The 23,677-nt window shown below is 40.2% G+C and overlaps 1 protein-coding gene across 8 annotated transcripts in view; it reads left to right on the top strand.

Annotated features, from left to right (window-relative positions):
- Window positions 1-23,677, top strand: part of ERGIC2 (ERGIC and golgi 2) — a 73,830-nt gene that overhangs the window by 25,905 nt on the left and 24,248 nt on the right. For 4 of the 8 annotated variants that reach the window (XR_013348093.1, XM_077835249.1, XM_077835256.1 and 1 more), the window contains exons 8-12: window positions 2,118-2,158; window positions 3,492-3,593; window positions 5,132-5,227; window positions 7,944-7,999; window positions 9,120-9,218. Coding sequence is in view for 6 of the 8 variants with exons in the window: in XM_077835249.1 (XP_077691375.1) it covers window positions 2,118-2,158; window positions 3,492-3,593; window positions 5,132-5,227; window positions 7,944-7,999; window positions 9,120-9,218 (394 nt within the window). In the remaining 2 variants the exon portion in view is untranslated. Of the gene's footprint in view, window positions 1-2,117; window positions 2,159-3,491; window positions 3,594-5,131; window positions 5,228-7,943; window positions 8,000-9,119; window positions 9,219-10,954; window positions 11,053-15,456; window positions 15,620-17,716; window positions 17,797-18,206; window positions 20,018-23,677 lie in introns of those variants that run through there. The other 4 variants (XM_077835219.1, XM_077835230.1, XR_013348090.1 and 1 more) reach the window with 3 other exon arrangements.

Raw genomic sequence — 23,677 nt, 5'->3', positions numbered from 1 at the left:
ATGTATTTTCATTGTGACCATGGAACTATGTTTTCTGCATGCTCGCTCATTGTTAGTATGCAAATTTAAGTCTTTAACTTAAGAAAACTACAGCATATTCCCTGTTCTTGGGTCCGCATTCATGAATAGATTGGAATATTCTATAGCTATTAAGTTACATCACCATTAGGTAGCATGTGTGTTTCTATTGCTGAATTATAACAGCTAACAATTGGCTCTGTATTCATTTTCCTGTCAATTAAATAAATGAAGAACTCCCATTGGCAGCTTTGCTTAATTTTGCTTTGTGTTTCTGTAAAGAGAGAGTAGAATCTGAAAATATTTTCTGTTGTCTTCTCCCCCAATTTAGGTGTATTCTTTTAATGTTGGTTCCTTGAGTTTGCTTTTTCATTTTGGGCTTTTCATGTTTTTCCTGTGAAGTGGTTCAACAGACTAACTTATGGACTGTTTATTTTTCAAGTACCATTGTGTGCGCGGTTTTTGTTGTTCTCGTCCAGCTGTTGGAGAACCAGCTTCAAGTGTTACCTGAAGTGCAATTACAAGTTCCTTAATGGATGCTCATAATTGTGGTGTCTTCTTATCTTTCAATTGAGCAGACAGTGATGCATCTGGATATGAGATCTGCTTGATGCTGTTTCCTCAAGTCATCGAGTCCCATAGCAATTATATGCTGCTTCCCTGAAGCAGCCTGCGGGTATGTCTACACAGCAACTAGACACTCACAGCTAGCCCATGCAAGCCGTCTTGGGATCTCAGGGCTCAGGCTGCGGAGCTGTTTTGTTGCTTTCTTGATTTCCCAGCTGGGCTGGAGCCCTGTAAAGTGGGAGGCTCCCAAAGTTCAGGCTGCAGCCCAAGCCTGGAAGTCTATACAGCCGTCAAACAGCTCCACAACTTGAGCCCTGTGAGTCTGAGTCAGCTGGCATGGGCTTTGCTGTGTAGACATACCCTGTAAGTCTAACTGCAAGTCAGTACAGTGGGCCTGAGTGAATGGGGTTAAATACCTTGTCCCCGGGGAGTATATGCTGCATCACAATTGTCTGTTTAGTTGCAGATTGATTGATTAAACCCATCAAGTAGTTCTGTCTGTAATTTCTTGGAGACTGTTCAGTTTACAGTAGCTGAGGAAATGCATATGACGTTATTGAACCTTTTCACTTCACTGATAATTCTGTGCCAGGAACAACTTGCAAATATTTGATTCTATCCCTCTCCTTTTTCCTTCTGTCTAACAAGAGTCTCTTAGCTGGCCGAGACTGTATATTTTGTAACATTACTGTCAGCCTGTGATCAGAAAGAAACCGCTAAAAGAAGTACCCTAAACAGCCCAATGCTGGTTTGAGTTTGCCAGGTCTCAGAGTAGCTAATAAGACCATGTGCGGTGTCTGTGTTTTTTCCAGCAGTGAGGTTGCAAGTGAAAGTCAACACCAGAGACAGAAGTCACATTTTCAATCTTTACTGTTTGTGTCTCCTAAGAAATGGGGTCTAACTGCAGCAGCAGCAACAACAGGTCCAGCCCATCTCAACTAACATCTTCTCTTTTCACCAAAAGGACAGTTATTACCATCTTTAGTATCATCTAATAGACTGTAAAAACTCTCTCCAACTACAGGGAAAGGAAATAAGGGATGTTAAAATGAAAGCCTTACTTAATACTTTACGTTTCAGGTGCTTTAACTGTTTTTCCTTCTTTGCTGTGTCTGTAATAAAAGGTTAAAATGGTGTTCAATGGCGTGTTTGCCATGGCAAAAAGTAGGCTGAGGTTTCGATATACCAAATGCTGATCCTTGTTTAACATAGTTCAGTGTTGGACCGTGACTGCACTTGCTTCTTTTATTTTTAAACTATAGTTGCTACCTTTTGAACTATGTATAGTTATAAAAATCTGTCTCCTAGCTCCACATTGTTAGGATTAACTAATGAAAAGCTAAAATTTAAAGTCCGCTTTGGATTTACTGTATATGGGAAAAGTTGGATAAATCTTTTAGCACAAAATAAAATATTGTTAAATCACCTTCCTTTTTCCTGTTCTGAATTTTGTGGAGAGAACTTTGGTGGGGTGAAGTCATTGGTATTGCTTTCTGGTTATGTGTTACTATGTGTTTTCTTCTTTGTTGCAGGTAATATTTGATCTTACTCCCCAGCAAAGAGAGTGGCAGAGGTAATAGATCATTCTAAAGCACTGATGTGAATGCATGTAGATTGGACAACGATAGGTCTGCTTTTCTTTTGTCACTGGATATAGCTCCGAGAATGTGCTCTGAGTATACCTAAGTCATGTTTAAAAGAAACAAACCCAACCCTATGTTACCTTGCACGGATACTGCCCATAATCCTGCAGTACACACCCACTGAAACTGAAGCTCCTTTATTTTTCCTCTGGCTTTTTAGAGCTGGCTAGTCAGCATTTGGTGTCTTTGCCATGAATGAGTACTCCTTTCATTTTGTAAAATATAAAACTGTATGATTTATCTATCAGTCCTTGTAATAAACCAGTCCTGACGCATTTTATCTAGTTTAATTGCACGTGCGGTAGTTTTGGTAGTTTCGTTATGAACTCATTTGCCATGTTTAGATGTATGTCAGGGTCATTAAACCAAAATAACTCGCCACCTTCAGCAGTTGAATTGATTACTGTTAGCACTTAAAGTTTATTGTTGTTCTCTCCTTCCTCCTTCCTCTTTGATGCAGCTGGGGAGAGAAATGCTCCAATGTACTGTATAACACAACAGTAAGCAGACAAGTGCATATGTGCTTTAATGCGAGACCCTGGAGATTGCATGCAGGACTTTGTTTAGTATGAATTTAGGCCTAGGATTCATTCTGATTTGTTTTTGTTGGAATTGGGAGGTTGGTTGAGATGGTGATGAGGAGGGATGTGTGTATGGAATCCCAAACTGCTGAGTTTACCAATGGAGCTACTGCCAAAGTAAATGAATGGTTGGGCCTGCCAACCTTAACTGTATGCAGTGTTGTTGTAGAGCCGTATCAGTCCCAGGATAGTAGAGACAAAAGGTGGGTGAGGTAATATCTTTTTATTGGACCAATTTCTGTTGGTGAGTGGGAGACGTTTCGGGCTTACACAGAGCTCTTCTTCAGATCTTTTCCTGAAGAAGAGCTCTGCATAAGCTCAAAAGCTTGTCTGTCTCACCAACAAACCTTAACTGTGTCCTTCGCATCTGAAAGCTCTGTCACAGAATCTAAAGCCTCTTTAAATTCATGCTTAGTTCTTTAGGAATCGTTTTCTAGTTTTACCATCCTCATGGCATACTATGGGAGTCCAACATCAGTGCTTTTATTTTTATTTTTTAAATTGTGTATATTTGAGCAGTAGGAATGTTTGGCATGTGTCTGAATTTAACATACCATCCTTTTGCTGAACTGAGTTGTTTTATAATATGTAACTAATGTACCTGACCGTAACTATGAATTTATTTTCTGTTACTCTGTTGCATGCATTCCCACTTACTGTACTCATCTGTGTGATCTTTTAGGATGCTGCAGTTAATTCAGAGTAGACTGCAAGAAGAACACTCCCTTCAAGATGTGATATTCAAAAGTGCTTTTAAAAGTGCTTCAACAGCACTGCCACCAAGGTGAGAGAGAAATTGTTGCATGCAGCTGATTTCACTTTCTCTCATGACTGATTGCTTTCTTTAATTCATTTCTGAAGACAAAGTTATAATGGTGAAGAGACTTGTATGCCTCTGCCTTGCTTCAGGTTTCCCTGAATCCAAAGCCTTTGTCTTAATGTTTTAGAGACTTGCTGGTCTGGGTTGTGAAGAAATCAGTAACAGTCTGAACTGGATTGTATTTTACTTACATCCTTAGTGTGCCAGCAAACACTTGCCGGAAAGGTTGTTACTTTTTTATATGAATCCATTTGTGTGTGTTTAGCATTTTTATGATGATCAGCACCCCACAAGATTCAAGACTCATCACTTACCTGTCATGTATTAATGCTGCTTAAAATTAGTTACAAAATATTTTTGAATATTTTAAGCAAATTGTATCTACTTATTTTGATGAACTACGTTTCTAAAACAATTTCAGAGCCCTCTCTTTCAGTTCTTTCATTTCAACCATCAACAGGTTTTTAACCTGCTTTATCAGGCACTTGCATTTCTAATATAAATAAAAAAATATTAAATCAGTAACAAACATGAATTTTTTCTTTAAAATCATTTAAATAACATATATATATAAGACTTACTGTGCATGTCCTTATTTGGTGTAAATTTAAAAAAAAAAAAAGTTTCTCCTTTTCCAATGCCAATAAATGCTCCCTCCCATAGTTACTACACTGTGGTCTACTACACCTTTCCCATGTCTGGGGAGCAACTGTATTCTTTCATCTTAGGCCACTGCTCAAGAGTGCTCAGAAGTGATGCTCCCATTTCATTATCTTCTGGGGTGCCATTTAAATTACACTTTGGGCTCTTTTAACAAACTGTTTTCAGAAGGAGATCTGGAAACTATTTCAGGTGACATGGTTATACCAGCAAACGTGAGCAGGGCAAAACTTCTTAAACAGATGTTGAAAACTTTTCTTGGTACATGGTCATTAATTAGCTTTCAGCAACTGTTGTTGTTGTTTTTAATGTTTTGTGCTGTTCACCCTGGTCAGCACAGCTGTATTACCTGAACAAACCATTTTCAATCTGAGTTGCTGAAAAGTGTTTCATGAGGTGACAGATATCCCAAGGGCCTGAGAGAGTCCTCTCTGTAATTGTTCTGGTTCTTGTCCATCTGGTTAGCCTCATCCCCTAGAAGTCTTGAACATTTGAGTGATGTGTTGAAACTCTGAGCGGCATCAGGCTGGCCAGGATATTGTTTATAAAATGAGCTACGCTTAATTTGTTTTCCTCTCAATGGGGGTGTGTAACTTTTGTGTGCTTAATCTACTATAAAATGTGCTTTTTAACATAGAAGTCCAGATGTTTTAAAGCTCATAATTTGTAATTACAGTTTGTTTTCCCTTTTCTGAATTTCTAGGTTGTACCAGAACGTTTATTTTCCATGGCAGAAGAATATGGTTTTCTAAACTTTACTTTGATGCTATTTTTTTTACCTACATATAAAATAATCTCAATTACTGTGTTTTGAGCTGTTTCCCTGTTTCTTGTTCAAACAGGGAGGATAATTCGTTACTGCCTCCAGATGCATGCAGAATTCATGGTCATCTCTATGTCAATAAAGTGGCAGGAAACTTTCACATAACTGTGGGCAAGTATGTTCTTTTCACTTACTGAATATACCACAAATTGATCAAGACAGATGTGTGTGTAGTTAAGCAAAAAACTTTCTTTGGCTCACTTTTGCCTAGTTAGCTGCTTTTATCGTAATGCAGATTCCCTTTCTGGTCATATTTTTCATATGGTATCTCTCATTTCAAACATCATATTTCTTCATGTCTGGTTATAGTCAACATGAACTATGGAACTTTTTGAAATGTCTGCTGAAGTAGCTGCTTCTCCTGTGTTCAGCAATGTTGTCATATATCCATAAATTGAACCCTTACAGCTGATTAGATGAACTATTGCCTTTTGTTAACATGTGATAAAGTGACAGCTAATACTTTTAGAATGCTCGTACTTTCCTGTTATCTAATTGGGCCCAACCTTACTATACCTCTAACCCAGAGGTAGGCAAACTACAGCCCACGGGCCGGATCCCTCCTGCCTGGCCCCTGAGCTTCTGGCCCGGGAGGCTAGCCCCCAGCCCCTCCCCCACTGACCCCCTCCCCTGCAGCCTCAGTGTGCTGCACTGCCGGCGCAACGCTGTAGCCGGCTGGGCAGTGCAGTTGCAGAGCCGCGGCCTGCCCTGGTGCTCTGGGTGGCACGGCTGTAGCCCCGCCAGCCACCAGTGCTCCAGGCAGCACAGTAAGGGGGCAGGGGGCGGTGGATAGAGGGCAGGGAAGTTGGGGTGGTGGTGGTCAGGGGCGGGGGTGTGGTTAGGGGTTGGGGCGGTCAGAGGGTGGGGAAGAGAGGGGTTGGATGGGGCCGGGGTCCCGGGGAGGGGTAGTCAAGAAGGATGGGGGGTTGGATGGGGGCAGCAGGGGGCAGTCAGGGGACAGGGAGAAGGGGTGGTTGGATGGGGCAGGGGTCCCGGAGGGCAAGTCAGGAATGAGTGGGGGGTTGGATGGGGCAGCAGGGGGCAGTCAGGGGTGGGGGGGACAGGGAGTAGGGGGTGGTGGATGGGGTAGGAGTCCCGGGCGGGCCATCAGAGGACGGGGGGTTGGATAGGGCAGGAGTCCTGGGGGCGCTGTTGGGGCGAGAAGGGGTGGTCGGATAGGAGGCAGGGGCCAGGCCGTGCCTGGCTGTTTTGTGGGGGAGACAGTCTCCGCTAACCAGCCCTCCATACAATTTTGGAAACCCGATGTGGCCCTCAAGCCAAAAAGTTTGCCCGCCCCTACTGTAACCGTTCAAGAGCAAAGCTGTCTGTCATAATAAAGGGCATATGTTTCGCAGCACATATTTTTGTTAGTTGTATGAATGAGATAATATAGTTATAGAAGTATGTTAGGGAGTCATGACTAAATGTGGATCACAGTTTCCTGACATGCTTCTGTAATCATGTTGTCTTGTAAACACTTTAAACTAGAGATCTGTATTGGAAACTTATGCCTCTAACCAAGCCAGATCATTGTGCACTAGCATGGCTGGAGGTGTCATGTTCACATGCCATGTGTGGTTTCTGCAATGACCCTTTCTTGGCCTGTGACTGTGCTCTGATTCTTCTCCTGCCTTGCCGACTGTTCTTTCAGCATCTATATACCTCCTTAAACAGCTCCTCATTCTTTTTCTCTATCCCTGTCTGACATCCCTAAGAGTTGCTAAACCCCCTCTTCTCGCTCTATGGACCCACTGAATAACCATATCTCCTTTTGTGGTTTCAACTATCATCTCTGCTGGACTGAATCCGAAACCTACACCTCTAGTCTTGTGTCTCAAAATTGCCTCTGACATATGTTGTTAGGTGCCCAGCTGTCTTCTCAAGCTCAGTCTGTTCAAAATTGAAGCTCTAATCTCTCCCCTCCTACTCTATCTCCGTTGCCATCTCTTCTGTCCTTCCTGCATCCTAGCACAACCTGTCTTTTCTCTCTCATCCCCTTCATATCTATGCTCTTGCTAAGTCCTGTTGCTTTCTTCCTTCTGGTCGTGTCTTGCCTTGATTATTGTAGTCTTCTAGTGCCTCATCTCCCAATCTTTTATTCCGCACCCCTCACCCCCCATCTTCAATTTCTCCAAAATGCATCTGCTTAGGATAGTCACTCAACTTTTAATGTCTAAATGGTGAAGGAGGGTTTGTTTAATTCTGTTAGGTGTAAACCTCACACTAGATCATAGGGTAGTAAAAGCAAGCCTAGAAAGAAAACTTCTTTTTGAGTGTGAAGAGGGGCTGGGGAAGTGTGCCAGTTTTCCAATCCATGCTGGTCCTTTCCCAGTGTGATTCTGGTGTTCCTTTTGTTTTCCTTCTCTCTTTCCTCGTGCTCTTCCAACCTCTCCCAATGCACATACTATAGAGTCCCACGAATGAATCTGATATTCTGCCTACTCACAAGGCAAGTGCAGGGAAGCCCATATTAACCCCTGGCACACTTGAGCTGTTACATGGTTGATCTTGTACTGTATTTGGCCATGCCAGGATTTTACAGCTTTTCCCCTTGCAGCTCTCTGGCTAGACAAAACCTATTGGTGTTTCTAAAAATAACTTTTTGTGTATATTGGAGGATTTTCACGAGCTTAATGGGTCTTCAGGTGTTACTCTGGTTGTCTGTACTTAGCAACGATGAAAATTTCAATGCCCATTATAAAGAGCTATTTTATTGAAATCAAGGGAAAACTGGTGATTTGCTTTATGGAAACCCCAATTTTTATTATTTGAGCTTCTCCTAAGTGTTCATTAAATCACCACTTTATCAAACATGTTTTTGCTTTCTTTAGGGCAATTCCCCATCCCCGAGGCCATGCACACTTGGCAGCCCTTGTGAGCCACGATTGTAAGCTTTTACTGTCCTCTTTCAAAAAACACTGTTGGTTCATAGCATCTCCTAGCTACTAATTTGGACATTAGTGTAGTATTGGACACATACTATTGCTGAGATATTTCTAGCTGAGTGATTTGCATTGTAAAAGAAATCGGAGAATAGGCTTCAGGATATTATATTGTAAAGTGACAAATCTTTTCATGCATTTGACATTCACAGACTATCTGTTTATGCTGATTGTGTAACAGTCATAATGTAAAACGATATGTAAAATAATATGTAAATAACAATAAAAAGCAAGTTATAATAGTATATCTTGGATTTCAGAAGTATTGTATAATAATCCTGTATTTTTCAGAGAGCTTGTTCCCCTGCAATATTTAGACTATAAAAGGTTTAAAATTTCTGACCTCATAAAGCATTATTTCAGTGTTTTGGATTACTAGTCAGGCTGCTGAATGTATATTACTGCAGTGTGTGTGTGTGTGTGTGTGTGAGAGAGAGAGTAAATGTTACTGTGAAAATTTAGCTTTGCTTCCTGACTCTTTACTGTTTAAGCCTCCAATCCTGCAATGGCTTCCATGTGAATTTAATTTTACATGTGTGTATTCCCATTGCAATTAATCATGTGCATAAATCTTTTCAGGATTAGGAACTAAATTAATAAAATTATTCTTGCATTATATAGGTTTGTGCATTTAATTAATAAAACAATTTAATCTTTCCAACACTTTTGGTCAGCCTGAAATGTGAACTGTAGAGTAATTCCAGGTGTCTTTGGCTGCTTCTTGGCCCTTTAACTCTTGGGCTGTTGCAAATGCCTGTACATTTAGATCTACATTGTATTGCCTATAAAAATGGGGGGGGAAGTGCTGAGTTAAAATTGAACGTACATATTTTTAAATATTGATGCCAGTAAAGCAAGCTTTGCTTATAATAAATACACATTTGGATTTGTGAAAACATTTACAAAAGTGCAAATCCTGAAAACATTTTATATCCATCCTAATAGCATTAAATATTCCAATTGTGCTGTGGGTGGGGGGGGGTGTGAGAGAGAAATGTACAAAATTTTCATATTTCACCAAAATAAACCCCTTACATTTGGTGGTTCTTTTGTGTTGTCTTTTAGCATACAACTTCTCTCATAGAATAGATCACTTGTCTTTTGGAGAGCTCATTCCAGGAATTATTAATCCTTTGGACGGGACAGAAAAAATTGCATCAGATCGTAAGTGTTTCATGATGGAAAAATAATTTAGTATCTGAGATGCTGCTCTGTTAATTCTTAGCTTAAAAACTAACATTTTTCTTGAATTCTGCTACTAACAAATGGTACATTATGGTAAATAAGGAATGCATCATTTAGTTACTCTTTCTTTATCCTGCATCATTCATGGTGTAATCTTTTTTTAACGGTACTTTGCTACTCCTTTGTTGCTTCTGATGTTGATTTGTAGTTGCACATACAAATGTACTGTATTTAAATTATGGCTGAGCACTCACCTGTGTGGACAAATTCCAAAAAGATTTACAGCTGTATGTTACAACTTGGACTTGCAGAGCCAAGTGTCATCACGAAGGAGACTGTCTAGTGGTTAGACTGTAGGACTGAGATTCAGGATTCTTAGGTTCTGTTCCCATCTCTGTTACCGACTCACTGTGTGGTCTTTGGCAAGTCATTTACATTTCCTCATTTATAAATTGAGGCTAATATCTACCTCACAGAGGGGCTGTGAGGATTAATCACTGTTTAGCACGTTCATTGACAAAATGTATTGAACTCTTTGGATGTGTTTTGTATTGTAATGTCACTGGTAAGATTACTTACCAGACTATTGAAAAGAAATGGAATTCATTATTTCTGCGACATGAATATTTTAATATGCTAAAAAACTGCAAAACCTTAGACCCACAGACCTTGATCAGACAGCATAGCAAATGGTGTTACTTTGCTGATTTGAAATACCATTTCACTTGAAATGATCATTTCAGTTGTTTGGTGGTTAGTTCTGCTAGGATGTTCAATGAAGAGGGATTATATTATAAATACATGACAAAATGCTGATTGTCTATGTTAAGGAAAAGTTAGCACATGTGACTCCATTTTGGTTTGGGGCCCACCATTGTCTAACCTCTCAGGTATAATTCGTAACATCTACTATGAGTTCTCTAATGAACTGTCTCATCTAGGGAAACTTTCTGAAAATCCAATCAATTCAGTCCCACTAGTGTTAAGAACACTGGAAGAATTTACATAGACAGACTGTTGGCTTCAGCCACCGTTTTAAAACCACTGCCATAACCCCTACTTCTGTGTGCAGGGTTACATGAGATGGTGGTTAAAACAGCAGTGGCAGCCTGTGGCTTGTCTACAGAAGGGCCCTGGAAAGATTTATGCACATGCTAAACTTCACACACTGAACTGTCCTATTGACTTCAGTGGAACTAATCACAGTGTGTGAAGTCTGGCATGTGCAAAAATTTGTCCGAGGGCCTAACCCTCGAAATTAACACTGATAGAGCCAAATCAGTGTTGTCAACAGTGGGACTTTTTGAAATTGCCCCCAAGGTAGACAGAAAGAAAAGGAGTACTTGTGGCACCTTAGAGACTAACGAATTTATTTGAGCATGAGCTTTCGTGAGCTACAGCTCACTTCATCAGATGCATACCGTGGAAACTGCAGCAGTTTCCACGGTATGCATCTGATGAAGTGAGCTGTAGCTCACGAAAGCTCATGCTCAAATAAATTCGTTAGTCTCTAAGGTGCCACAAGTACTCCTTTTCTTTCTGCGAATACAGACTAACACGGCTGTTACTCTGAAACCAAGGTAGACAGAGCTTAATAGATAATATTCTTAATGGTCTTTTCAGAAAAATACTTGTTTAACAGCTGACTATCTCTCTCAAATGATTTTTACCCTATAATTAGTGTTAATTCAATAGTAAGATTTGTTTTGTTTTAGACAACCAGATGTTCCAATATTTTATCACAGTCGTGCCAACAAAACTCCATACGTATAAAATTTCAGCAGAAACTCACCAGTTTTCCGTGACAGAAAGGGTAAGTCCCAGTTAGAAACCAACCCAAAGAAAAGGTTTTGTTTTAGTGTGTTTGTACTTGTCAAAGGTAGATTGGTTTTTGCTTTTAAAAACTCTTCAGGCAGGTCAGTTTACTAAAATGCTCCAGGATATGTTGGGATATTTGTCAGTGATGATATACTGAATGTAAAATATATGTATGTGGCAATACGTGTTCAGTTATTTGCATTAGCATCTTGCATCCAAAAATCCTGGGTCCCAATGTTAGATTTAATGATTAGCAACTAGCCTTTCTTACTTCACTTGTGGCTAATAATGAAAACAGGTTCCCATAAATTATCCTAATAGGCTTGCATGATAAATACTTAATCCATCTCTATTCCTTTTATTCAACTCCTGTTGGATTGAGTAACCCAAGGGTACAGAACACTACTGTTCTTTGCCTCCCAGCTATTTTGATTTGCATTTGGTGAGGCACCTACTGTTAATCACCCAATCTCTTGATTGTCAAACTTCTGTTATCTTTAGATTTGGTGTTCATTATAAATTCCAAATCTGTAAAAAGGGAAACCTAGCTATTAGTTACTGCAGTCTACTCCTTGCCAAATTTTGTCATGTGAATGTTCAAAGACTGATGTAAATAAGAAAAAAGCATTCTAATATATTCTTGTTACACCTGTCTCATTATCATTTCCCTAGTCAGTGGTTGAGCTCAGGTTGCTCTTGATATTTACAAGCTGAAGGAACAGCTCTTTGTAAAGCTCAACTATGAAAGGCAGGCAGGGGATACTGGGCTTAAAAAAAATTGTATAGTAATGATCATTCACTTAAATGTAACTTGTATGAAATTGATTATTCTACAATCTAGTGTTTCCTCACAGTCTTTATTTTGCATTGGGAGCACTATGCTATGCTTCATAGACAATAGTTTTTGCTGTATTATCAAAGTGGGAGAAAAAGGAGTGATTTTTTTTTTTTTAAATTCAGCAGTGGGACATTCAGGATATTGAAGAAAAGGTGGGGAGGTTATTCTGTAGAGAATTGAACTCAAAACAGGAACAAAAATTAATCAGTGATCTGGATCTTGCAAGATACATTTCAGTCTCCTCACTCTTCCTCCTCATCTAGCATTTTGCCATTCCTCTGCAGGACAGTGTCACTGCTCCTTCCAAGGCACTGCCATCTGGAACAGTTTTTCTAAATCTCTCCACCTCATTGACTCTCCATCTCACTTTACATCACAGCTTTTCTCCCTGTACCTCCTTTCTCTCTTTCTGCTTGGAAAAATTATTTATTTTATTAGTAGTAGTGATTTATTTAACTCTGTAAATCTTTTGGGGATTCAAAAGAATCTTTTGGGGGTCTGAAAGATGCTACAGAATCATAAGCTCCTAGGAGGAAGTTTTTATGAATAACTGAGGTTGTGGGTGGGATTACAGTGATGTGCCTCGCCAGGCAAGCCTGCCTGTTAACAGTATAGTTCTTCTTTTAAACTAATAAATGGTCTGAGGAAGGCTATTAGAGAGAGAACAGTTTTTTCCAGAGAAAAATTGTCTAGTGTGTAAGTGGTGTTGTTGTAGCAGACTACAGAATGTGTCCAGAGATTGAAAAACCCAGGATCCACATCGTGCCAACTCCTCATGGTTAAAACCTGACCCCTGTAGGGCCTAATAACGTCCGTAGGACATACAGTGGGGAACACAGCTTGTCCTTGTCTATGGTGACTACAAAGCCATGGTTAAAGTAATGTTAATTAATGCTGCTGTTTGAAAAATTGTTTGAATATGTTAAAATGTATTACTGTAGAGAAGGCCTGAGCGATAACCAATACCTATACCACATAGCTCCACTTTTCTACATATAGTAGGGCAGATCCTCAGCTGCTGTAAAGTGTTGTAGCTTTGTTGAAATCAATATAGCTATGTCAGTTTATACTAGCTCAGGATCTGGTGTTGATAGGAATAGAAATAGAAAGTAGAAATATTAGACCAAAATGCCCCCAAAAAAGATGGTTTTTCTCTTTAATGTAGCTTTAGAATAACGGTCAGGCTGTCTATAGCAATCAGAAAAGAATCAACTCTTGTTAGTGCATCCTTGGCTCTACATACTGACCTTAACGGCCTCCATCCAGCTTTTTTTTTTTTTTTTAAATGTGTAATAAAGTCTGTCGGTATCTGTCCTTATTGCTTAATACAGCCTGTTGGTCTTAAAATTCTGAAAGTACGTATGGGTTTCTTCTGTGATATGGGTTTGTAATTATTGCGATTAATAAAAGCGTATGTAACTGATAAATTTGATATATGACGCTCACATCCTCTTACTTTGGTAACTAAAAGCAGCTGTATATCATAAATATAACCTGGTTATAGATGTCAGCTGAATTTACTGGAGAAAGATGAGATGTCTGAAGTTTTCAATCAGTTGTCTCTGATTTTGAGTTTCCAGTATACTGGATGCTCTTTAGTAAAAGGAAAGAGTGTATTGAATTCTCAGATAGGATGAAACTGCTCCATGATACATTGCCTTTCTGTTTAGTTTTGCTCTTTTCTTATGTAGCTTACTTCTTTAGTCTATTCATTGCTGAATATATCTTCAGTGAATTAGTTCTTTGCTACCCTGTGCATTTACTCAGCAGCTCCCAGATTATTTTATCAACAGCTGTCACTAGCATGCAAATAGCTGCAAATTTTTCAGGATGACTTCAGATTGATGTGACTTCTTTTCTTTTGAAAACCATTCAAAAGAACTTGAATTTCTAGGTTTTAAACTGCTTTGTACTTGACCATCTTAATGATCAAGGAGAGGCAGGAAAGTGAGGATAGTAAGAAGTGTGTTAATTTTGAAGAAAATTCTGAATTTGGGGAGTATTATGCCAGTAAGAAATCATATACAAGAAGCATAGAGAGGTGAGAATTAGAGAGATGAGAATCAACTTGGGAAGTACAGGCTAATACATCTGGGAGAAAGAAACTGAAACAGAGATTTTCAGACTTGGAAAGTGATGATACCAAAAGAAACCTCTGGGAGACAGTGGGCAGCAAAGGAGATGTGACCTTGCAGCACAGTATGGCAACAGAAAAGCAAATGTCTTTGGGCTACATGTGAGAGGTATCGTGTAAATGGCCTTGATGAGATTGTCAGGAGTAGTGTGCTCTGTTCTGGACCCCTCGGTATAAAAGAGTTTTTCACAAATTGGAGGAAGTTATAAAAGTGATTAAGGACACCGATTTGTCTGGTGGTTAGAGCAAGGGGCTGGGAATCAGGAGTTTTGAGTCCTTTTCCATGAGTTCTGACCTACCTGGATGTTTGATTTTTGAGTCCAATTACTTATTGTGGATTTTCTAAAATGGTCTCTAATTTTGGATTCCTGTCTTTAGACCCTTTGGGTTAAAATTTTCAAACATATGAGCCTGATTTTCAGAAGTATTGAGCACCCATGCTCCGAGTGAAGACAATACAATCTGTGGATGCTCAGCAACTCTGAAAATTTGGCACTAGATTTTGAAGGGTCAGCACCCAAATTCATATGTAGGGATCTAATAAATAAACCTATAGCTCCTCTTGACTTCACTTGAGGTTGTGGCTACTCAGAAACTCTGAAAATGAGGCCCACATGTCTCAGATGAGGCACCTAGAGGCTGGTTCTTAAGATCTGGACTATAACCTTTCTCAGCCACCTCAGTTCACCACTCTGTAAAGTTGGTACAACGCCTACATGTAGTGAAGTTTAAAGTGCACCTGGATGCTTCATACTTAAGGGAAGAAAACACTTATAGGCTAGAATGTTTCTTTATGGCCCAACCCTGTATTAGGGGCAGTGCAAGGCTGCAGCATCCTGGGACATGTGTGGAAGGCTGCACTTCTTCCTGGTGTACTTGGCCTGTTTCATGGAATGGGACAAGGCCATGACCATTATATCTTTCCCTTCCTTTTTGAGGCAATTACAGGGGCGCAGGGAGGAGGCAGTCCCTGGCCCTTACAGGTATCTGCTGCCCTTATACTCCCAATCTGTACCCCATACACCTGCATAAAGGACAGGGATGATCTGGTTTTAAGCTTGGTCCTTAAAGAAATGAATTAAGTAAACCCATATCCTGAGAGGAGTGTGTAAATTGCTCAGTTGTAGAATTAAAGGAGGGCAAGTACTAGTCACTGGTATTGAACAAGGGTATGCAATGCAAAGGGCAAGTAAACAGGAAAGTGAATAGTGACTTGCTAGCATAAAGGTCTACAGTATAAAATAGTATCTCATCCCTACTTTGATCAAAATCTAGTTACTATGTGTCACCTTGTTGCTCTGTTGTCTCATGTTGATTAGTGACTGTCCTAACAAGTTGCTCTTCGTCAGCCCTGTCCATTAGATATTGCTGTGCATGTGACTGATGTGAGACTACTAACTTTTGTATGTTTCTCTCTTTGCCCTCAGGAAAGAGTGATTAACCATGCAGCTGGCAGCCATGGGGTATCAGGGATATTCATGAAATATGACATCAGTTCACTTATGGTGACAGTAACAGAAGAACACATGCCCTTTTGGCAGTTCTTAGTAAGACTCTGTGGTATTATTGGTGGAATTTTCTCAACTACAGGTAACCATCAATGCATTCCTTCTTGTGACCTACCAGGTAGATAGAATTATGCAACTAAAGGCCATAAATCCAGCGTCCACCCTCGTTACGCTACTCGTTTTGTGAGTTCATGCAATAAGCTGTTAGGTATCTATTCACAACTAGTGAGTGAGTTATTGGTTTGTGCATGAAATGCTATGAATTTCTAATACTGTGTATAGAACATCCCCAGTACACTATGGTGGACTTGCCATTTCTTTTCTTTTCTAATTAAAACCATAGTTTGTTCATTACTGGAAGTTCGTGGATATACACTACAAACTGGTGTGACCTCTAATATTCTGTCTGACTCTATACTGTAGTTGGGGCCTAATTCTGCTAACCTTGTCCAAAACTTACTGAGGTAAAACTCCCATTAAAGTCATCATGAGGTTTTTTCATTGGTAAGTCTTGAATGGACCATAGGATTTGGCCCCTGAGAGAAACAGCTAGCTTTACCTGAAGAGGCATCTCAATTCACTGATTACCCAGGGCCAAAATGAATCATAAAAAGAATCAGGTTCCTCTGTGCCTAAGAATTATTAATACCGTTGCTTTTAACTTGAGGAAAGTATCTTCCTATTCTGTACTAAAACTGCTGAAACAGAGACGATTTTAACCTGTGAACATTAGCTGTCTTGTTGAGTGGATGCTTTTTGCCTCGCAAAACAGATTTGTCTACGCTGACAGCATTTAATGATGAATTAGCATAACCTGGGCAAAAGCCATTGTATTCTTCTAAGTGGCTATATTTTATCCATTATCAAAACACTTCAGAGCACTTCATTTGTCTAGAGGAAGGGTTGTATAATGTACTCCGTGTTCCAATGAGAAAATGAATCGTTCACTGAAGTATAGGTTCCTCTAATTTTGAAATTAGAGAAATTCAAAAAAACCATAATCATCAGCCAAATTACATAGGTAATTAATAATGGCTTCGGTGGTCTCTGATCCCCTTTAGTCTTTGAGCTTGTAACCATGCTTGATACCTAGCAGTTGTTTGGTTTTCCCCATCTGCACAATGGCCATTGGCACATCCTTCCTGTTACCTGAAACCACTTTTTTCCCTCCTCTGTGACCTTGTTCCCAGGCAGGCAGTTACTTTTTCCCTGCCTTGCTCGAGTGACGTTTCTGGATTTATCAACGAGCATCTGGCCCAACAAACGGTCTCTGAAACCAATTCCATTTACCTCATGTGAAAGAATAGTTTATTGGCACTTCTAAAGAAATAGAGGGAAAAGCTTAGCATAAAATGTGCCTAGAGCAGTGCTACAGAAAGCCTCACTAGACTGGCATTGCTGTTTGGTTCTGGATTGCTTCCTGTGACAAAAAGTTCCTTTTAACTCTTATTACCACTGCTAATGGTACAAGGTTTACAGGTACCAAAAGAACCCATGTTGTTTCATTGAATAACTTCATTAGCTCTGTAAGCCCTTCAGAGATCACAGCTCTGACTCAAAGGATCAGAGTTGTGCCCCTTGCACTGGTGGTGGCTGGTTTGGAGTCAGATTTGGGATTTTTGGTTATTCAGAGCATATCTCCAATTCATTCGAGGGGCAGCACGTGTGTAGCACATGACCAATGACATGGACATGACCTTTGTGAAATTCATATAGGCTTCTGTCCATTGTAAAAACAGCTTTCAGCTTCTTGTGGGAAGCTGAGTTTTCCTGTCAAGTTTTTTTCAAGTGGGTGGTGTAATAAACTGGTCAGTCTGAATCACAGCTTTTGGTTTTTGTTTCCCCCAAGCCAATGAATAAATAGTAATGCGAATCTCCTTGTTGATTAACTTAATTCCCTGATGCTTTTCTGACACACAATTTGTTTTTTGGAGGGGTCACATTTGCATGGAAAAAAATGAATGGTTTCCATTTCAAAATAGAAATCTTTGTTAAGAAAATGAAAAATATTTTTAAAATGTTTTTTTTTTTTTTTTTTTTCAGTGCATGCATTGTGGTCAATTGTACTGAAACGGAGTTTAAGTTTAAACTTGATGTGGTGCTGTTATTGCAGAAGCCTCTTTTTACACAGTCCTCATTTTATTCCTTTTAAAAAATCAAACCCTGTTTGATATTACAGGCATTTTACATGGCATTGGAAGATTCCTAGTGGAAATTATCTGCTGTCGTTTCAAACTGGGCTTACACAAACCTACACCTGTAAGAATATTTTCTTTTCTTATAATAGGAATTAAGGAAATAGAACAACTATATACTAGCAAAGTAAAAGATTTTAAAAGATAGCTAGCTGTAATGAAAGAATACAATTGTATGACCTAATCCTGTTCCAATTGAAATCCATGGTAAAACTTCGCTTGATTTCATTAGGAGCATGTTCAGAAGTTTTTAAAAATTGTTTGAACAGCATGGGTCCTTAGCCAGATTTGTAATAAGAGGACAGTGATGTTCCCTGGAAAATCTTACTACATAAGTGGGGGAAAAAACCACACACTTCTATGGATTTAAGGATCCAGAAAAGCAGAGAATGGAGGACATGCGTATTTAAAAAAAGCAAAATGCAACAGATGAAGTTCTTGAACAAGATATTAATAATGTTTTCGTTTTGTTAGGTCCTACTTCCGGATGGCCATATAAACAACCACTTACCTCTAATTACAGACAACAGTATGCATTAGCATCTCCTTGGGAAACTTTTTTTTCTTTCTTTCTGCCTGATACAGAAGACAATTTTTATAATAAAGAAAACATTGTGCAATATGTTGAGACAGTGCTGATGGGAAGCAAAAATCAAGCCTTTTCAAAAAACAGTCTGTGTAATTTGTCTCTTTTAAGTGCACATGGAGTCGAAGGAGGCCAGGAAGCCCTGTGAAGCCAACCTCTTCTTGAGCTAGCAGAAGCATTACTGAAGAGAGACAATATTTGCAATGAAACTGAGTGTCTTTGCAAAAACTGCCATCAGCGCTGAAGTGTCAGTGTAGTGATCTGGATTCCAGGCCTGCGAAGTCAGGCAAACACCTACGAAAGCTAACACACATGCAGAATGCAGAGAGATCCCCATGCAGTGTTGAGCTTGCAGTGCAGCAAGCAAGGGTGGCTGTGATAATTGTAGTTTAAGAAGCCAGGATTTGCTGCTAGGTTTTCAGAAATGAGACATGAGTTTTTTTTATTTTTATTTTTTAAATGAGTAGGTAGAGGAGGCTTGGATACTATGCTTATGGAGGTGGGGGGAACTATTGAAAACCCTGAAATAGAAGCTGGCTCAGGGACTAAGACCGAGCCACAGCACTTTCAGCAGTCACTGCCATTCTCCAGTAGCACCATTACCTATCTACAAGAGGAAAAAGTGCTGCAGAGCAGGGAATATGGCATTTCTCTGTGTCTCTTCTTACAGCCGCTTTTTGCCAACAATCCGATTCTCTCCGAGTTTGAGCCAAGGAATCAGGAATAGTAAGTCACTGTTGAAAAGGTGTTTGACCGGACTCATATCTGTTTTCCTATACCAGGGCTAAACACAGTCTCCAGAAAGTAGGAAACCACCTCTCTGCTATGGCTTAGAAAAGAAATGAATGTCTTGTGATTAGGTGGGCCACAACACTGCTTTTCAAGAATAGACATGTCCTCTACCTGCTGCTGGAACATAAGCTTTGGCAAATAAAAAACAGGAGAGTAAGAGGAGGGAGAAGAGATTGAAGGACAAATGGCTAAGAACAGCAAAGCAATTTATTACTAAATACTGCAGAAGCAAGTAAACTGTCAGCCAGTGAGTCTGCTGGACCACCCCGGGTATAGTAAAGACAATCACCAAGGAACAGGTGATGGCAGAGAATTTGAATAAATTTCTCTGCAGTATAGGTGATGAGGAAGAGTTTAAATTTACACGTCATGAAAGTTTCGGGGGGGGGGAGGAGGGATGGTGGTTGTTGTTTTTTTAAGTAAATGGAGCATCCTGAGCTTTATGCTGGAATACATTAGTGGAGTTGGTGGCGTTAAGAAACTAAAGAACTAAGTACTGTAGCTGAACTACTGACCAAAACATGTCATTAAGAAACCCAACTATTCCACCAGAGAGTATACAGTGTATAGGCTGATTTGCATCACCCTGATTTTTGTAGAGGTAATGCCTCTCTAAATTGTGAGAATTATGCAGAAGAGCATTAAATAAAGAGTGGGAAGGGAAGAACCTGTCCATAATTTGTTTGGATGATTGAAAAAGTCCCAAGTTTAAGGAAACTAGGTCATCTGAGGACAGAGGTAAAGTTTTTTCATAGATTTAAACTGACTGAGATGGGAAACAAAGGTCTTGGCTACCTTCAGCACGGAAACCATACATAGTGACTGCATTAAGGGGCATGGTGCTTCACGTGTCCTTGCAACCTTGTAGTGTATCCACACAGTTTTGCCGTTCTTGATGGAACCAGTCTAGTGCATTCACATGGGTCTTGTATTGCAACTGTGGTACTAGTGCATTCCATCATATAGTGCCCAGCACCTTCGCTAGGAGCAGGGGCTTTTGGGGTAACTTCCAGATATGAGGCACCGCATTGTGAGATGGAGTTAGAGGCAGTTGTACCATTGTAGCTGCCATGCTTGTTGCTACATGTCCATACTGGGGTGAAGCCATTATAGTCTGCGCCAACTCATCTGGATCTGAGCTGAAGGCTTTGTTCCCAGTGTTACAGCTAACTAGCATTGCAACCACACCTTGGACAGCTATTCTGTGTGGATGCGAGAAGGCACACAAGGGTTGCAAGCATAAGCCATCTTATTACAATGGTTTCTTGTAATGCTTCATTGCTTTATGTAGCTGGGCAAAAGAGTAGGGTTAAGTGTAAGTGTGTGGCTTCCCAGGGAACAATATGAATGCTAGCATTGTTCAGTATTATTCTGGAAGGTAGGTGAGACAGGAAACTAGTGAAGTTGCATCTTAAATGTAACTTCTCTTGAATTAGTCAAGTTTAGGGAAGATTGTGACCAAAGAAACATATAAAATGCGTATTTGGGCAGTGTGATGGTTGGTGACTGTCACTATAAACAAGTGTAAGGAAACATCCATAGGAGGGAATATTTAAACCATTCAGAGAGTCCTTCATTATGAATTTGTTACTTCTTTGTAAGTTCTTCAGCTCCAACTTCCTTCAAGCCAGCGTCTTCAGCTGCTGCCACTCTAGCAGATTATTCTCCCTCCTGCTTCTGCTTGCACTGGTTCTGATGACCAACGTTTTTGTTTGTCTCTGCTGAATGCTCTCCAGATTGTCCACATTGTTCGAAGTGTAGTGCCCAAATACTGGAAACGGTACTGCAGTTGACGCCTCACCAGTGCCAAGTACAGCAAGACAATTACCTCTTGTATCTTACATATTATATGCCTGTTAATACACCGCAGAACATAAGCCTTTTCTGCAGTTGCATCACATTGTTGACTCATACTCAGTTTGACACCCACTATAACCCCCAGATCCTATTCAACTGCCTGCTGAGTTATTTCTCACTTTGCATTTGTGCATTTGATTTTTCCTTCCTAAGTGTAGAACTTTGCACTTGTCTTTATTTAAATTCATTTTATTCATTTCAGACCAATTCTCCAGTTAGTTGTAATGCCAAGTAAAACATTCAAGTATCATCGTGTCCAAATTAAACCCACCTCCCAAGTGCTAGAAACCTCCTACAAACACTGGACATATACTCCAAATATCTGAAAGCCCTCAGAATGGCTGGTTTTCAGGTGCCCACCACCTAGAAACTGCATTGTGTTCTAAGAGGTCAGAAGACAGAATAGTTGAGAAACTGTTATAACAGCATTCTAGAAATTGTGTGTGTGTTGTTCAAAAGTATGTTAACTCTTGCAGACCATAGAAGAAATAAAGGGCAGTAAAAACGACATTAAGTGGGCAAAGCTTGCATCAGAAGAATGATGAGGGTGGAGAAAAATTAGCAGCCACATTTTCCAAAGTAGCCAAATTGAAAGCTCAAAGGGCCAACTTGGGTTTGACTTTTCAGCAGTGCTAAGCACCTGCAAATCCCCTGACTTAACTAGTTAGGCTATGTCTGCGCTACAGCTTATGTCGGTATAATTTATGTTGCTTAGGGGAGTGAATAAACCACCCCTCTGAGCAACTTAAGTGCTGGTGTGGACTGTGGTCTGTCCGTGGGAGTTTCTCCCCTCGACCTTGCTGCTACTGCTGCTCGCGGGAGCTAGAGTCGTTGAGCCAATGGGAGAGCACTCTCCTGTCACCTTAGAGCACCTACATTGTAGCTCGCAGCTGCACCACTGTACGCTCTCTAGTGTCACTGGAGCCTCAGTGCTGAACAGCCACAGCTCCAACAGAAACTGGACACGAGGTTGAGTTTCCAGAAAGAAAGGCACCCCAAACCAAAACTTCCTGAAAATGCTGGTTAGGGCTATTAAATGTGGGAAGGCAAAGAGTAAGATGCAATAATGTAGATATATATTTACTTGTATACTATTATATTTATAGCTGTATATAAGTACAATGAAGACCGTTGGGAGACTGTTCATATCGTGTATCATAATACAAGAACTAAAGGGCACTTAAAGGCAAGACATTTTAACTGGATTAATGGAAGATCGTTATGTAAGGTATAGTTAAGTTGAACTCTTTTCAAGGCACTAGGAAGAATAAAAAAGAGGGACACATGAATACAATCTGCAGTTACATTAGCTGCAATAATTTTTGGGTGGGGGAAACTGATCATGAGCTGGGTAAGGAACAAATTTCTATTTCTTTCCCCTCCATGCCCTCGAACAAACTGTCATATAATATAACGTATGTTTCTGACTGTTAAGTTATTAGATCCCCTTCCTCATCTGCCATAGGTAGCTGCCAAAGGCAGGATGTGAGTCTAGATGGAAAAATGATCTGACCAGGTATGACATCTACCATATTTCTTAAAGAAAATACAGATGATGTGTCTGTGGGAGAAATGTCAGAATTAGGATGACCATACCCACGATCAAAGACAGGCGTGAGTCTCAACATTCAGGCCCTGAGCATCCACCCAATATTTTAGTGCTTGTTTCCTTTTAAGGTTGTTGGGATGCTCGAGCTTTGCTTTTAGATGTGTTGTGCTTCTTTTTTGACTTTCATTAAGATTACTTTATAACCTATTTGCACTTGCAGCCTCCTTGCCTTGAAAAGCTTAATCTGTCCCACCTCTTGGCTTCTAGTGCCATACCACATAAGCAATACCATGTACCAGCTACCCTTTCTGAGCCCCTCCTGGCTGTGGCTTTTTTCACTTCCTTATTGTTCAGCCTGGTGACTGGTTGCCCTTGTTGCAGCTAAATCGATACTGAGTCTCACTACTGCTACTACTTTGCTTTCTTCCTTTGCCTCTGTGGCTTCAAATACAGGGTTGGACTCAGAGGAGGCAAAGTGAAGGGAATAAGTTGGGTGCATGGATAAGAGAGAGAGAGAAATTCTGCTTAAGACTCTTTTCTAGAGGAAACATTAGAGGGGCATTTACTGCAGTAGATTTAAGAAAATCATCATCTTGTGTAGAGGGCACTGGTGTGAAAATCATCCAAGCGGAACTGCCTAATTTGTGAGTTTAGATGAGGGTACTTGGGTAGCCCTTTGTGATGTTCGCGCTCGCTCTCCGAGTATGTATGTGTATATATGTGTAATGGTGTGTGAAGCCTATCCAGGTGGAACTGCTTCTGCAGATGTGCTCAGTCACAACTGTGAGGCACTTCAGTCTCAAAAGGTAATGTTCTCTCTTTGCTGTATCCCAGTGCAGGATTCTCTTTGGATTTTCAGGCACTACCTTGACCATCTGACTCAAAACCACCAACACATCTCTACCTGGCTGTTAATTGTCTTTCTATCTGTTACAGCTGTTTCTGTGGTATAAACTCAGCTGTGATCCTCTCTGTATACTACACCAGCTCTGGAGGGGTAATAGTTGCACTGGAGGACAGGACCAAACTCTCAAGTGTCCTGAAGCGGGGCTGAAAGCAAAGAGGAAAGCTTTGGGACTTACAACATATAAGGCTTTACGTTTGGTTTTTTTTGTTTTTTTTTTTTTTAAGAGGAAAGAGTCAGTGCAAGTACAAAGCAAG

This window comes from Eretmochelys imbricata, chromosome 1, assembly GCF_965152235.1.
Source record: "Eretmochelys imbricata isolate rEreImb1 chromosome 1, rEreImb1.hap1, whole genome shotgun sequence".
Taxonomy (NCBI): domain Eukaryota; kingdom Metazoa; phylum Chordata; order Testudines; family Cheloniidae; genus Eretmochelys; species Eretmochelys imbricata.
Note: the sequence above shows the minus strand (reverse complement) of the source record. Positions and strands in the feature narration are given on the sequence as shown.